The sequence below is a fragment of the Columba livia genome, chromosome 4 (genome assembly GCF_036013475.1).
Source record: "Columba livia isolate bColLiv1 breed racing homer chromosome 4, bColLiv1.pat.W.v2, whole genome shotgun sequence".
Lineage (NCBI taxonomy): Eukaryota > Metazoa > Chordata > Aves > Columbiformes > Columbidae > Columba > Columba livia.
In genome coordinates, this window is record NC_088605.1 from 58091164 (window position 1) to 58104811 (window position 13648).

The 13648-nt window shown below is 43.4% G+C and overlaps 1 protein-coding gene across 1 annotated transcript in view; it reads right to left on the reverse strand.

Moving 5' to 3' along the window:
• HHIP (hedgehog interacting protein) overlaps positions 1 to 9692 on the reverse strand; it is a 77993-nt gene extending 68301 nt beyond the window's left edge. Inside the window, exons 1-2 of the mRNA XM_065061959.1 lie at positions 8875 to 9692; positions 1392 to 1587 (exon numbers count right to left, since the gene is read on the reverse strand). Coding sequence (XP_064918031.1) covers positions 1392 to 1587; positions 8875 to 9141 — 463 coding nt within the window. The 5' untranslated portion in view covers positions 9142 to 9692. The remainder of the gene's footprint in view (positions 1 to 1391; positions 1588 to 8874) is intronic.
• Between the last annotated feature and the right edge of the window lie 3956 nt (positions 9693 to 13648).

The window sequence follows — 13648 nt, forward strand, 5'->3', positions numbered from 1 at the left end:
ATAAACGAATCATTTGCACTAGCTACAAACTCATGTCAAAAAAAGCCTTTGTGCTGACTTCTTATATGGGCCAAACATTTAGAATATCTAATCTGTTATCGCTGTTCAGCAGGCAGTCTTGGCAACTGTGATGTATTCTGCTTTGCTTTGGGGAATGTGATAAAGAGCAAGAAACAGCTGGTTTAAGAAAGCCTTAGAAACATCTCTTAGTTTATAAAGACAATAATAATATTTTCATATTTGAATGGGTTGAGATACATGTAAAACCACAGTAAAGGGAAAAAGTAAGTCAATACAAAATGTTTTCTCAAGTCACTAAAAGAATGCTGCAAGAAATCCCTGTGCTCTTGGGATTTCAGAGAAAACAAGTACACACTGTACACACGCAATTAAAAAACCCTCCTCCAAATCTCATCCACTTAAACTATCCCGTTGACTCAAATATGTTTATATTATATTACAAAGCTGTGTTCATATGTCAGAAATGACTATTCACAAATTCATTTTTCATATCCGTTATCAACTCCTTTTTCCAGTCTCCGCTGCTAGCAAAAAGAAAAAAAAATCTTAACCAGTTTAATTATTTTCTCCTGTGTGGCATTATTTGTAAGTAGTGTTTGGACAGAGAAAAAAGCATAGTTTAAAAGTGACAGTCTTAAACATATAAATAATTTACTATTGAGAATACCAAAGATGTTATTTAACATAATAGTGTATTAAGACCGTATTTCTAGAAGAACCATCATCTGTGGTTATTTTGTTGATATAGTTACAAGTGATAGCACACATTTGGTGACTGCCTTAGACAACACAGGTCAAATTCTGGTTTTGGTTTTGTCCAACTAACTCTACTGACTACAGTGAGGAAGTGTTAGTTTAGTTAAGAATTTGGTTGTTAACAGCATATTGGAAGCAATTCAAAGATCACAGAAGTCTATCAAATAGCTCCCTTTGATTTCAATGGGCTTTAAACCCTGTGGAAAAAACATCAGTTTCTAGGGTAACAAAACCAGAAAAAAACAATCTACAACAAACAGCCAGCATCCTTTTCATCTTGCATTTTAAAGCTATCTATTGTTTAGAATAGCCTTTTGGATGGCCAGCTACTTGTTTATATGATTTGAAGAACACGCTAATATTTTAGCAAAGGTAATAGTTTCAGGTGCCTTTGGCAACAATCCCATCTTTCATGGAGAGTTTAATAGGAGGGTGGCAAGAAAGTGCAAATATTTGCCTCACTACGTAAGATCCACTGTGAAGATGCTGAGGTATGCTGTCTTTGCATGGGCAAAATCCCCTGGATATCAATGGGGATATCTCCTGACCGCTCAGGCAATATCAACAGTTCAAACCACACATCCTTTAGACCCGTATTTTGTTATAGGTTTTACCTGGTATGTGACCTCTGCAAGTATAATAGAATTCTTTACAATAGTCTCTGCACAGGTAGGGAAGAGTTAGTTCTCGTTCAGGTGTTTCCCCTTTCTCAGGTGAGTGGAATAGATTCTGAGCGTGAGGTGAGCAGTGTGCACATTTGATTTCCTCCAGTAGCTTCGCACATTCTGTGTTGTTGGTAACAGAAAGTATCTGCAAGCCACAAACCAGAGACAAATAAACATATAACCTGTTTCCCCATCTTATACAAAAAAAAAGATTGCATGATCTAATGTAATAAATAACGCTAACAGAACCAATACAGTTAGTATAAGTGCATCATGTTTCATATCATCATTCTGGAAGTGCAAAAATTATTGGCATGAAATGTGCAATATGTCATTCGTACAGTGAGATTTTAAGTGCTTGCTTCTCTTTCTCAGATAAGATTCGTGGTACTCAAGTTATTTTATGGACTCAAGCCTGCAATCTCTTAATCACGTAGCCAACCTCTGAACTCAAGGGGTCATTTATACAAGGAAGAACTACAGCAGTGGGACTTCTGCCCACTTCTCTTACATGAACTACTTAAAAACCTAACTTGTAAGGTGACCTATTCAAGTATTTAGAGACTAAAAATAAAAATACTTCCATAAAAATGCATCAGGAAAACCATATATCTAGGTATTTGTTAAATAGATGTTATCTTGAACAATACCACAGTCCGGCTACTGAAACGACTGCTGTGGGGTTCAGCAGGTGCCTTGGATTTTTCATGCTTGAAATGCTGCTCTGCTTTTTGCTCTCTCTAATGCAATCTACTTGGAGGTGGGAAAAGTTGTATGTTTTCAGGCACTTCTTTTTATAAGTGGAATTCACCCGTAACATCTTGTTTGTCTCAATATTGAAACTGTAACTTTGTCCTGAAAAAAAAAGCATATATTATGCATAGTACTTGAAGAAGCACTAAACCACGATTGATGATCTGTTTAAGTAAACGCAGGAGCCTAAGGAGCACAATGTCATCAAATCGTGAAAAATAATGGAAAACAGCATAGTCGTCTTTATTAGTCTTTGAATGCAGTGCACTTTGTTAATCTATTGTTAACCACATGGATTGTTTTTTGATCATTCATCCCAATGGTGGCTAATGGGAAATGTGTTCTCAGTTGAGAGGGACTGAATCTGATCCAAAGCAAATACAAAGTTCAGGTTCTTTCTGCTATTTGTTTAATGCAGTTATAAACAAAGACCATAAGGCACTTATATTGAGACATATTAACGTGGTAAATATTTGTATTCTGTAAAACTTGTAAATAGTTGTAAATAGCACATTTGATAATACTGACACAGTTTTGCTATAGTTCATATCTCTGAGTTGATTTGTAAGAAGACTTTCCAATGTCATTCTCTTGCAACGTAACATGGATGGGAATTATTGAAATTACTTTTGATAAAATAAGTTATTTAATGCATTAAGACTCTTGATATGTTTGGGTATGCTGTCTCATAGGTCAATTCTCTTCTAGGATGCAGTACTCTGAGAATACAGTTCTGAACTCAGCATTTTATTTACAGATCATAATTACATAAACATCAACACTTCAGAGAAGTGCACTCCCTGTTGTTTTAAACAGATATGTATTCAAAATATTACATAATATATGGCCTGCACACTTACACAAAATCCTATTTGAAGGAACCTTAATTGAAAAGGCAAACTCTTTCCAGGAAAATGTAGTCTTACGTATTGTCAAAAAGCCATCTGAAATGTGTACTGAAGTTTAGTGGTGTAAGTTGGACCACTGATTAGAACACCATTTGGCCTCTACTCATATTCTGGAAGAGCTGCCATTGCCTTCAAAAAGAGGTTCTCCAGATTTGCCAGGATCGCTAAACGCATTAAATGTTCTGTTCTTTAAACTATCTATTCTCAGATTATCCTTGGCTTCATAGCACCTGCAGTTAAGTAATGTGTCTAACATCTGCCACATATGGTTTATTATCTCTCTTGAGACCTTCCTTGGGAATCTGATTGTCTCACATCTTCGTCTCACATCTTTTTTTGGAAAGGGTTTGTCTTTTTTTTTCTTCTTTTCCTTTTAAACCTCGAAGACAGTAATCAATTAATTGCATGTTAAATGTATGACAAAAGGTTTGCATTGGCCCTGAATTATCTGGGGAATTCTTTGCACAGCACCAGTCCCTTCTCTCCTGAAAACATTTAGATTCTTTTTGCTAGATTGCTCATTTGGGCCATAGGAGCAGAACTGTTAACCTTAGTCTCATTTCTTGAGCTTCAGATGTGGTTCAGATCTAGGAAAAAAAATGCCTTGAAGACAAGAACTACAAATATAATGATAACTGAAATAAAATATAACCAAAATACATAATAACTAAAACTTTGAACTTGACTGCGTAGCATAGACATGAGGAAGAAATTTTTTTACAATGAGGGTGGTGAAACAGTGGCCCAGGTTGCCCAGGAGTTGGTAGATGCCCTGTCCTTGGAAACATTCCAGGCCAGGCTGGACAGGGCTCTGAGCAACCTGATCTGGTTGAAGATGTCCCTGCTCATGGCAGGGGGGTTGGACTAGATGACCTTTGAAGGTCCCTTCCATCCCAAATTATTCTATGATTGCAATCCAGGTAGTAGAGAATAGGCTTTATATGCTTGCAGTAATCCACACTGCTGAGGCAACCTTCTGCATTAGCTGGACTTTCTTAAGGGGTGATGGCATCCTGACCTTGCTACCTTGCATTGCTAGGGCTCAGATGGGAAGTGGCCTGTATAATTCAGTCAAGTCATTGTCTGCCAAAAAGAACAAAGTCTGAAGCCAGTAGGGGATAACTGAAAGCACTATCCATAAGTGCCACTTATTAAGAACATTATGTCACCAAGAAGCTGGGAGGTCTCCTAAAGTAGGGATGAAATTACCTTTTTTGGTGCTTCTACCAAAGGAAAGTGCACCGTGACTACAGACTGTGCAAAGTGCTTGCCTGCATCCAGTGGTATCACCTGCTTTGCAAAAGTCTCAGATGTTGCCATCAGGAAGCTGATCTCGGGCAGTAGGCTTTCTTGTGGTAGCAGTGTGATGGTGTGTTTGGAAGTACAAGTAAACACTAGGTATTACTAGGTAAATATTCAGTGTGTTTATTGAATTACCTACACAGTGATGCAGATAGAAAACTGCACTTCTACTGGAAGACTCCAGAATGCATTGTGAACAGGGGAAAAAAACAACCAAACAAAAAAACCCCACACCAAACAGGATAGAAAAGCTAATTTACTGTTTCTTGTGGAAAATGTAATTGACATTGCCTGGTGATACAGGAGAAGCAATGCTTGCCAACATTTCAGTCCTCAAAGTTAAGACAAAAGGATCCTAATCCCCCTGAGCAGCTGCTATCCAGGAATTAACCACAGGAATTCACCCCCTCATGTCATTTCTGGAATGAATCTTGGTCATATAATAGCTAATCGGAAGATTAAGGAATGAGAGTCAATCAATTATCTGAAAATCAAGCACAATGTTATTTAACTTTTAGAATGCTCAAGCAAAATAGGGTGGTAACATTTGCTCTGTGTGAGGTCTGATGTGTAACTCTGTCCTGGCTAGGAGATAGGACAACTGTTCTGTTCTAAATTTCAGTAAATTGATAATGTATTTATCCTGGAGTATATCAAACCAGTTCTAAGGAAAAGCTGAAATACTTATTTGAATTAAGCTTTTTCTGTTGGATCTCTACTTTGAGAATGACCTTAAAGTTGACAATGGCTTTAGACTTTTGGACAAATGTAAACTAATTTCCTGCTTCAATTTTTGAAGTCGTATGTGAAACCATCAAACTGCAGTGGTTTAAACTAACTGTGCTCTGGAAAATATGTAAAACTTTCAAACATTTATTGCAACATGCCTAATAATGATCATGCCTTCTGCTGACTAATTTACAACATCTGTAAGATGATCCTTTAATCTCTAGCCACATGTAAGTAAAATGCGTAGACTAAAGGTAAAATAAATCCTGGAATGCACAGGAAAGGATAGCATACTAAATTGGTTCATCAATAAAAAGAATAGTGCAAAGAACAAGCAACAGCAGAAGACACAATGGACAGCAATTCTTTACATTGAATATTGTCATCTATTTTGTGTACCCTTTCATATCTACTTTGAGAAAGTCAGTATAGATTTGATGTCAACAGAAAAACAAAACAAAACAAAAAAACACCACAGTGAAATAAGTTATTTCTTTAAGCTGTATTTGACATACAGGCGTTTATGTCTAAAAATCATATGCTTATGAGATTGTTCAGCTGTTGGGTTGAACATATGCTTCTTCTGTATTATAGTGCTGGATTATGTCATTAAAGAGTTCAGTTTCAATTTTAGGGTAATATGTAAATAGATCATTGTACTAAGGCAGCTGTTAAAGGGACCCCAAGATGAGTTATTTGTTTAGTTGGATGTGTTCAACAATAGCCTTTGTTCGTGAAAGAGCCAGAGCAAACAAATGATTGTAAAAGGGCACACTTGAAAACAATTACTTTTCACCCATTCCTTGACAGCCTTGGCTGTGAAACCATCCAAGGTAGAGAGGACTTCTTTGCCTGTCAGGTTGTAATCAAACTTTTAGAAAACCTGATATTGCAATGTTTGACTGGGATGTAGTAGCCCTTCATAAACAAGGGGACGGTGCGGAAAAGTAGAAGACAAAGAGTTAAATGTCAACAAGAGTATTCAAAAATCTGATTTGAGCTACTGCAATGCTGAATCTGCTCATTATAGTAGCTCCATTTCCCAAAACTGCAGGCAATGGTTGTGATTTCATTAGAAACACAGATCAATAATTTGGTCAAAAATTCTCAAAGACCCAGCATCTTAGCTGAACTGTTATACAAATGTCTACTGAGCATGCTCAACTCTTTTTTTTTCTTTTTTTTTTTTTTTTTTTTTTTTCCCCCAAGAAGCTAGTGCTCAGATTTCTGTTAATGTCATAGCCACTCCATCCTGTAGATATATGATGGAGTACAACACTCTAAAAAGCTGGTTGTGGAACAGTAGTAGAACACAGTTTTAAAAAATGTCCTTTTTGAAAAATTCTGTTCAAATAGGCTGCCTGACTTTCCGGAATGACCACCTCATTCTGTCAAGTATAAATGACATATATTTCGTCTTTTTTTTCTACACACATATTGATATGATAAAGCAGATTTGTGAGTCTCATAAATGTTAATCTTTGGTGAAAAATAGTCTGATTTTAAAACCTTGTAAATGGTATTCCTGAAAAAGTGTATTTTATCTGAATATATTTAAACAAAAAACAACAGGTTAAACAGCTCACAAATAGCTACTGTGGCATATATGGTCAATATCTCACATTTATATCAGGTGTTTAGTACCATTAGAAAGAAAAGACAAACAAAACATACAACAACAACAAATGGAATTAAAAGATATTTTCAAGGAATAGTAAGAAGAGAATACACTCTTCAGTTGCCTGGAGATTGAAAACTAACCAAAATTCAACTTCCAATTTACTGCATTGAGCCAGTTACTACAAGGATCTCCAAGCATTGAATAATCTCAGTACCATATATGCCACTGAGCCATTGCACACAGGGTGAATTAAGGACATATTTTCCAGTCCATATTCTTTTTTTTTTTTTCTTTTTTTTTTTTTTTTTCCCAGCTTGATCTTTCAGGTTATGTGTGTGTGGTTAGTTTATAGTTTAATTCAGTTATTACACAGGAGCTTAATGACACTGTCTCTAGACAACATGAAGAAATATATCTGCCTTGAATCTCAAACTGCTGCTGCATATGGTATGAATAAAGAGAGATCTGCAGCTGAAAACCTGCAGTAAGACAGTTCTCACTCATCTGGGAATAGAGGGGGAAGGACAAATGCTCCCTCAAAAGGCATGAACATTTGGACAGAGCTGGGGACTGAAGGAGAATGATGTTCTCCAGTTTCACCCATTAGTGAACCAACTAACAAACACAATGGTGTTGTTGTTATTCTTTTGCCATAAGCAACAGGACTCTGTGTGTGGGCAGCAGTTTAGTGGGGAGGAGGATAAGTCGACCCCTTTTTGTCCTATTGATTTTTTCCTATTTGCATGACTTGAGCAAATTAAATGATGCAATATGGCTTTTTGTTACAAAACAAAGTGAGAGATACCACCCAGACACATATGTTGATTCGTAGAAGCTGTTTACATGAGAATGGAGTGAAATCTACCGTGAACTGAGCATAAAAATTCGATTCAGGCTGGGTATTTTTTTTTATTATGCTTGGGCCAGCAAGAGTGAAACACAAGTTTTCCAAGAGTCTCTCAGACCTTGACAACTACAGAGTTTTAACTGAGGAATTCTTAATTAAACCTAAACCAGGATGAAAAAAAAACCCAAAACAAAACAAAAAAAACCCGACCAAACCAAAAAACACCTGATTGTTTATTTCACGTGCAGTGATTCTTAATGACATTATTCAGCAACTTCCCTGCCTGTGCGTACCCTGGATGCCACGCTGGTCATCACAGCAGAGCTTATCAAACACGGTCCTGCAGGGTTAGGTACCAACGCGTTTGAAAATCTAAGCAACGGGCTGATAAACAGGCTTTAACTTGCTAAAGGATGCAGAGTGACTGACAGTTTTTAAGAATCCGGTGAGGAGAGGAGGTGCTTCACATGGCCGCAGTTTGAAATTGGGCAGGGGCGCTGCCAGGTAACGTTGAAAGGAGGAATAGCTCAGAGCACCTTGTGTGAGACATCGGTCATTAGCCAGAACTGTTAGACCAGGGTCCGAAAATGGAAACTTCGTGGGTCTTTTGCAGCTGATAGACGTACTCGTGAGTAACACAAGGGCCCGAGGAGGGTGGAGATCATAAAGTTTTGCAACACCGGCACCATCTGCTCTCCAAAAACCTTCCTGACTAAACACGTGGAGCAAACCGGACAAGATAGCTCACCCCAGAAAAATAAACAGGAAAGCACCGCCGGAGGACGGTCCAGCTGCCCTGCTGCCCGTGCCGGGGCGGGAGCCAAAGCCCGTCCAGCGCCTCCACCTTTCCCCGGAGCCGCGCCCGGGCAGCGGTACCTGCGGGCGGCCCGGCCCCGCTGCACCGGCCCCACCGCGGCGCCCCGGGACGGGACCGCAGCCACCGCCAGGAACTCCGCCGCTGCGGACAAAAAGTAACTTCCACGCACGGCTGTCGGCTGGCAAAGCGCTCTCCCCGCCGAGCGCCCGTCCCCTCCAGGGCAGCAGATCTGCAGCCGGGCTCCCCGCGACTCCCGAGGAAATAAATCAGCACCAGTGTCATGTTTCTGTTTCGCCCTCACCTCCCAGGCAGAAACGGTCGCCCCCCCCGCCGCTGCATCCCACCGCACGGGAACGCAGCAGGTTAGCGGCTGGTGCGCGGGCTCCGCGAGGAAACAAAACAAACCAAACCAAAAAACCTCCCCCAAACACCCAAGCAGCCTCAGAGGTGCCTACCTTCGCCTCGGCGTGCAGCAGCCCCTGCGCGTCAGTGCGGGAGCAGCAGGACAGGCGGGGGTAGAGGCCGCGGCACATCGCCTCCCCGCCGCCCGGGGCCTCCGGGGACAGCACCCGCCGGTCCCGCTTCTTCAGCCGCCTTGGCGGGGTCCCGTTGAGGCACCTTCTCCTCCGGGCGCCGCTCTCCCCAAACTTGGCATCCCCCTCGAAGAAGCACAGAACCACGGCCACCAGCAGCAGCTTAAACGGCAGCATCTTGAGCATCATGCCTGAGGGAGCGTGTGAATGCACCCAAAAAGGGGGGGGGTGGGAGGAGAAGGAGGGGAATCCCACTGACTTTTCTTTGCACTTCGGATCAGGAAACCACCTCCCTCTCCCAGAAGGGGAAAGTCTGGAGGAGAGTAATAACAGTAGCAATTAAAAAGCCTAAGGAGGAAAAGCACTTCGGTCACCCCCGCTTCCGAAGAGGCGGACGCGAAAAGGCAGGACCGGGGGCACAACCCCCGAGCCCCCAGCTCGGCGGCGCGGCGGGAGGATGCTCGGAGCCGGCGAAGTTGTGCAAGTGGCACAGGTTTAACAGCTCCCGCTGCCGCGCCGAGGCGCCGAGGCTCGGGGCGGGCCGGGCAGCGGGCGGCGGCGGCGGCGGCAGCAGCAGCAGCCCTTCACTTGTCGTCCCATAGGAAGGGTGTCCCCGCGGCGGGACGGCGGCGGCCGGGCCGGGCGATGCCCCCTCCGCTGCTGCCGGCGGCGGCTGCAGCTCACCAGGGCTCTCATGTTTCGCTCCCTCTTTTCTTCTTCTTTTTAAGCCGCGCGCGGGGAGGTGCTGCCACCGCGCGCCCTGCACGTCACCCGGCGGCACCGGCCGCGCGCGCCGCCGCGGGGGCCCGGCGGGAAGCGGCCGCGCGCCCGAGCCCGCCCGCGCGCGAGCGGCCGGGCGGGAGCGGCGCGGGGCCGCGCGCCTCGCCGCGAGCTGCCACGGGCGCGGGGCACGCGGCGGCGCCCCGCCCTGTCAGGGTGTCTTTGCGGCGGCCCGGGGGTCGTCACCTCGGCCCCGCACCCGCCCCCCGGCGAAACGGCAGCAGGGGTGCCCGGCCGGGCCCCTTCCCGATCTCAGCCGGCCCTGCCCTGGCGGGAACCGGTGGAGCCGCGTCCGTGCCCGGCGGGAGGCGAGCGCTGTAGGTGGGTCCTGCTCCCCTGCCGGCCGAGGTACCCGGCCCGGGGCTGCCCCAGCCACCCTTCGGGCAGCCTGGCAGAGGGGCTGCGCTGGGGCTGCTCGGCCGTGACCGTGTCTTGCAACCCTGACTCATCCCCAAGTGCCAGAGAAGGTTCCAGACGCACGGGGGAGAGGGCTGGGACCTGCCGGGGTCGCCCGGTGGCTTTTAGTCAAGCTCCATCTCCAGCATTGCTGCAGTCACCGAAGGTGCAGGTGTCTGCCAATAGAACAACACTCCCGCCTTTGTGCTCACCGTCCCAACCGAGTCCAAAGTGTGGCCGGTTGGTAACTGTGACCACTGCTAATGGTAGGAGGCAGCGGGGTGTAGAGGGGTGAGCGTCCTCCTGGTGTGCTGGGAATGGGAGACCTGCATGTAGGAAGACTGGCGTGAACCGAGCATCTGGCAATGGGTGACAAGAAAGCACCTGGAAGGCCAGGAGAAACGGTATAGTGGAGGTGAAGTGACTTTGGGAGAGAGAAAGTTGCAAACCTTGGGGGCAGAGGCCAGGGTCCCCGGGAGGGAGGTGGGACAGAGCCCCGCAGCTGGGAGGAGGGAGCCAGGGCAGAGCAAGGGGGTGTTAGCATCTTCCCCCCAGAGGAGAAAGGAGTGGGAGGTTGCAGAGGCAGCTGTAGTGCGGGTGCAGCTGCTGACTTTGAGGTAAAGGGCAGCTGGACAAATAGAGCCCCGAGGTGTATTTACCAGGGACTTGCTGGCAATCCCTGAAATAGAGGAATAAAATGCTTCCATCCAAAGAGCCCCCTTCGGAGGGAGAAAGGAGACGTATAGCATGGAGTTCCTGATGTCCGGTAGTGAGGTTTCTAAATCAACTGTGGCCTGTTACTGTTCCCCTTGTGTTTATTTTTAACTGAAGAAAATTAGTCTCTTCAGATTTACGTTTGAACTCTTAAACAGTCCGCACTGAACTAAATAGGAATTTGGCATGGACAAACAGTACATCAGATAAATCACTGAGTAGACATAAAGACTGTTTCCTCTCCCTTTAAGTGCATTTCTTGAAGGCTAGTGGTTCATAAACTCATGACCACCACTTGTCTTACCACTGGCTCCCATTTGGCTGAAAATGTTCCCAACCAAGGGAACATGAATGAGGGCGGCCTCTTGGTGCAGCATGGGCCCCAGCAGGCATGCTGGTGAGTGAAATAAGGATGGCACCCTTAGGGCTCAGCAGCAGTGGGGATACAGTGTTCTTGCTCTTTAGTTTTAGAGGAAAGTACTGCTTTGCAATATGTGAATTTGTTCTACGAGCAACCTGCCTGGCAGAACTGTAGCAATGTAGTTATACTACAACAGCTATGCCATTTTTATTACTCTATATTACTACTGAGATTATCCTGAAATAAAAAGGTCCTGGTATAAAGCAGCATAACGGTATGGGAATAAAGTCACTTTTATTCCCAAGCAGACTCCTTACAGAGGGTTATGCTGGCAGAGTTGTAATGGCAAAAGGACACAGCTGGAGGTCTGTATGTCTCCCTGTGCAGGCAGGTGCTCATACTTTTCAAGCAGATTGCGTACTTCTGCCCTACATCTCCCTTACTGGAGCAGGGAACTGGAACTCAGTAGAAAGCAGTGACTGTGGGGGAAATGCCCTCTTGAAAAATCGAATGTTCAGTGGAAATTTCTGTTGAGCAGTTGTGGCCCATTCCTCACAGTTCCTCTCTTGCTGAAGTCGAGAAGAAGTGAGGAATATAAATCTGTATGATCAAAGTAATGCAGCTATTAGTAAATAACCTTTCTTCCTCCTTCAAGTGCTGCCTGCATAAACATCAAATTCTATGTATACCTGTACTAGTTCTCAGAGGAGGTGAGTCTGAGGTGTATTAATTAAATAGAGAATGATTTCCCAAAATGGGAATTAGATCAGGTTGCCAAACTAAGTTTGTGAAGGTCCATTTGTACATCAAAATTTTACAGGGTTCTGTGATGGAGATGCTTCCCAGAAATTCTGTGGAATGTACTGTTGACCTGGTATAATATCAAGTGCTCAAAGCCTCAAGCTCTGTAGTGATAGAGTGATATAAAGATGTATAAGCAAGATTTGAAGAAGTTTGAATTTTTTTTTTAAACCTCTGAATAGAAATGGCTGATTCTTGGCATTTTGTGTGAGAAAACTAGTTGATACAGGATTTTATTCATAAACTTTTTTGCAGAGTTTTTGCAAAGTTAAGGTCAGTATTAGTGTATGTCATGTCAGAGTGTCAACCTCAGGTAACTTCCAGCCTCTGATGAACAGAAATAAGGTGGCACTCATGAAGTAAAAACATATACATAGGAAATACAGTTAATTAGCACATCAGTTTTTTAAGGCAACCTGCATTCTGTCATATGAAGCTCATTGCTGGAAATGGTTAAACATGGTAGCAGTATTAGATGAATAAATTCTGTAATTTGTTCAGAGTGTGTAGGATGTAGATGAGAATCTTTGAGTTCCAATTGCCTGTGAAAGGGTTAGAAAGTTTTTTTTAAAAAGGAAGCTATTACTGCTATAGTGTTTTAATGTAGCTAGATTGTTTGTTTGTTTGTTTTGTCTAGGAGATAAGCAGACTCCTTATTTATGCCATTAAATTAATTATCTATATTACTATCTATATTGTGATACATAATGGCACCTGTACTGTCTGAATTAAATGTGTCCCTTCAAAGAGCATAAGACTGATTGTGGCATGCACTTGAGCTTATTATTTTTCAGGTTATTATATGTTTGTTCTCAGATAGTCATGCATATTTCGCAAGGGAATCTAGTTGTACCAAGAAACCTGCTTCAAGATTTAGAGTTAGTGAAGTCTTCAGTTGTTTGAGCACAAGAGGAAATGTGTAGTTAAGAGTAGAAGCTAGTGTCAGTTTTGGGAATTAATAGCTATCATATGAATTTGCAGATAGGAACAGAAGCTGGGCAAAGTGATCTCATGGCATCAGGCTTGATGGAAGGAAGCAGTAGCATCAAATTATTCTTAAACTCCCAACAGGTGTTGTATAACAGCACACCTTTACATGTTCCTGTGATTCACAGAAGAACTTCACATGCGGTCACCTCACTTTTACAGCTATGCCCATGCAATATGAGATGTCTTCTCAGCAGAGATATCAGAGCTAAATTCAGTCTTTCCACACTGGTAGCAAATATGTGCTGTGCCATGAGGAGGAACTTTACAACGTTGGAGCAGGCCAGGAGGCAAGTCAATGTTCACCTTGGTCTGCATCTGAGGAATTATGGTATTTAAGATACTGGTACAGGGGGATCACCCCTCTGTATCAGGGACACTTCACTAGGTGCAGCAGGTGGACTTCAGATCTCGGAGGGTGGCTCTGCTTTTGTTTTAGCTGGGATTTGAGTTGAACTTCTCAAATGCACTTTTGTCTTACCATTTATTTTGTTAAGAGAAAAAAAGCTTTCCCCCACCCTGAATCACTTCATTGTCAGATTAAATGAGGGTGGAATCACTCCATATCTCATCACCGTTACGCTTTTCACCAAGTCCATTATGACATTATGCTTGTTATTTAGAGCACTCTACCTAAACTGTGGGATGTGTTCTGAA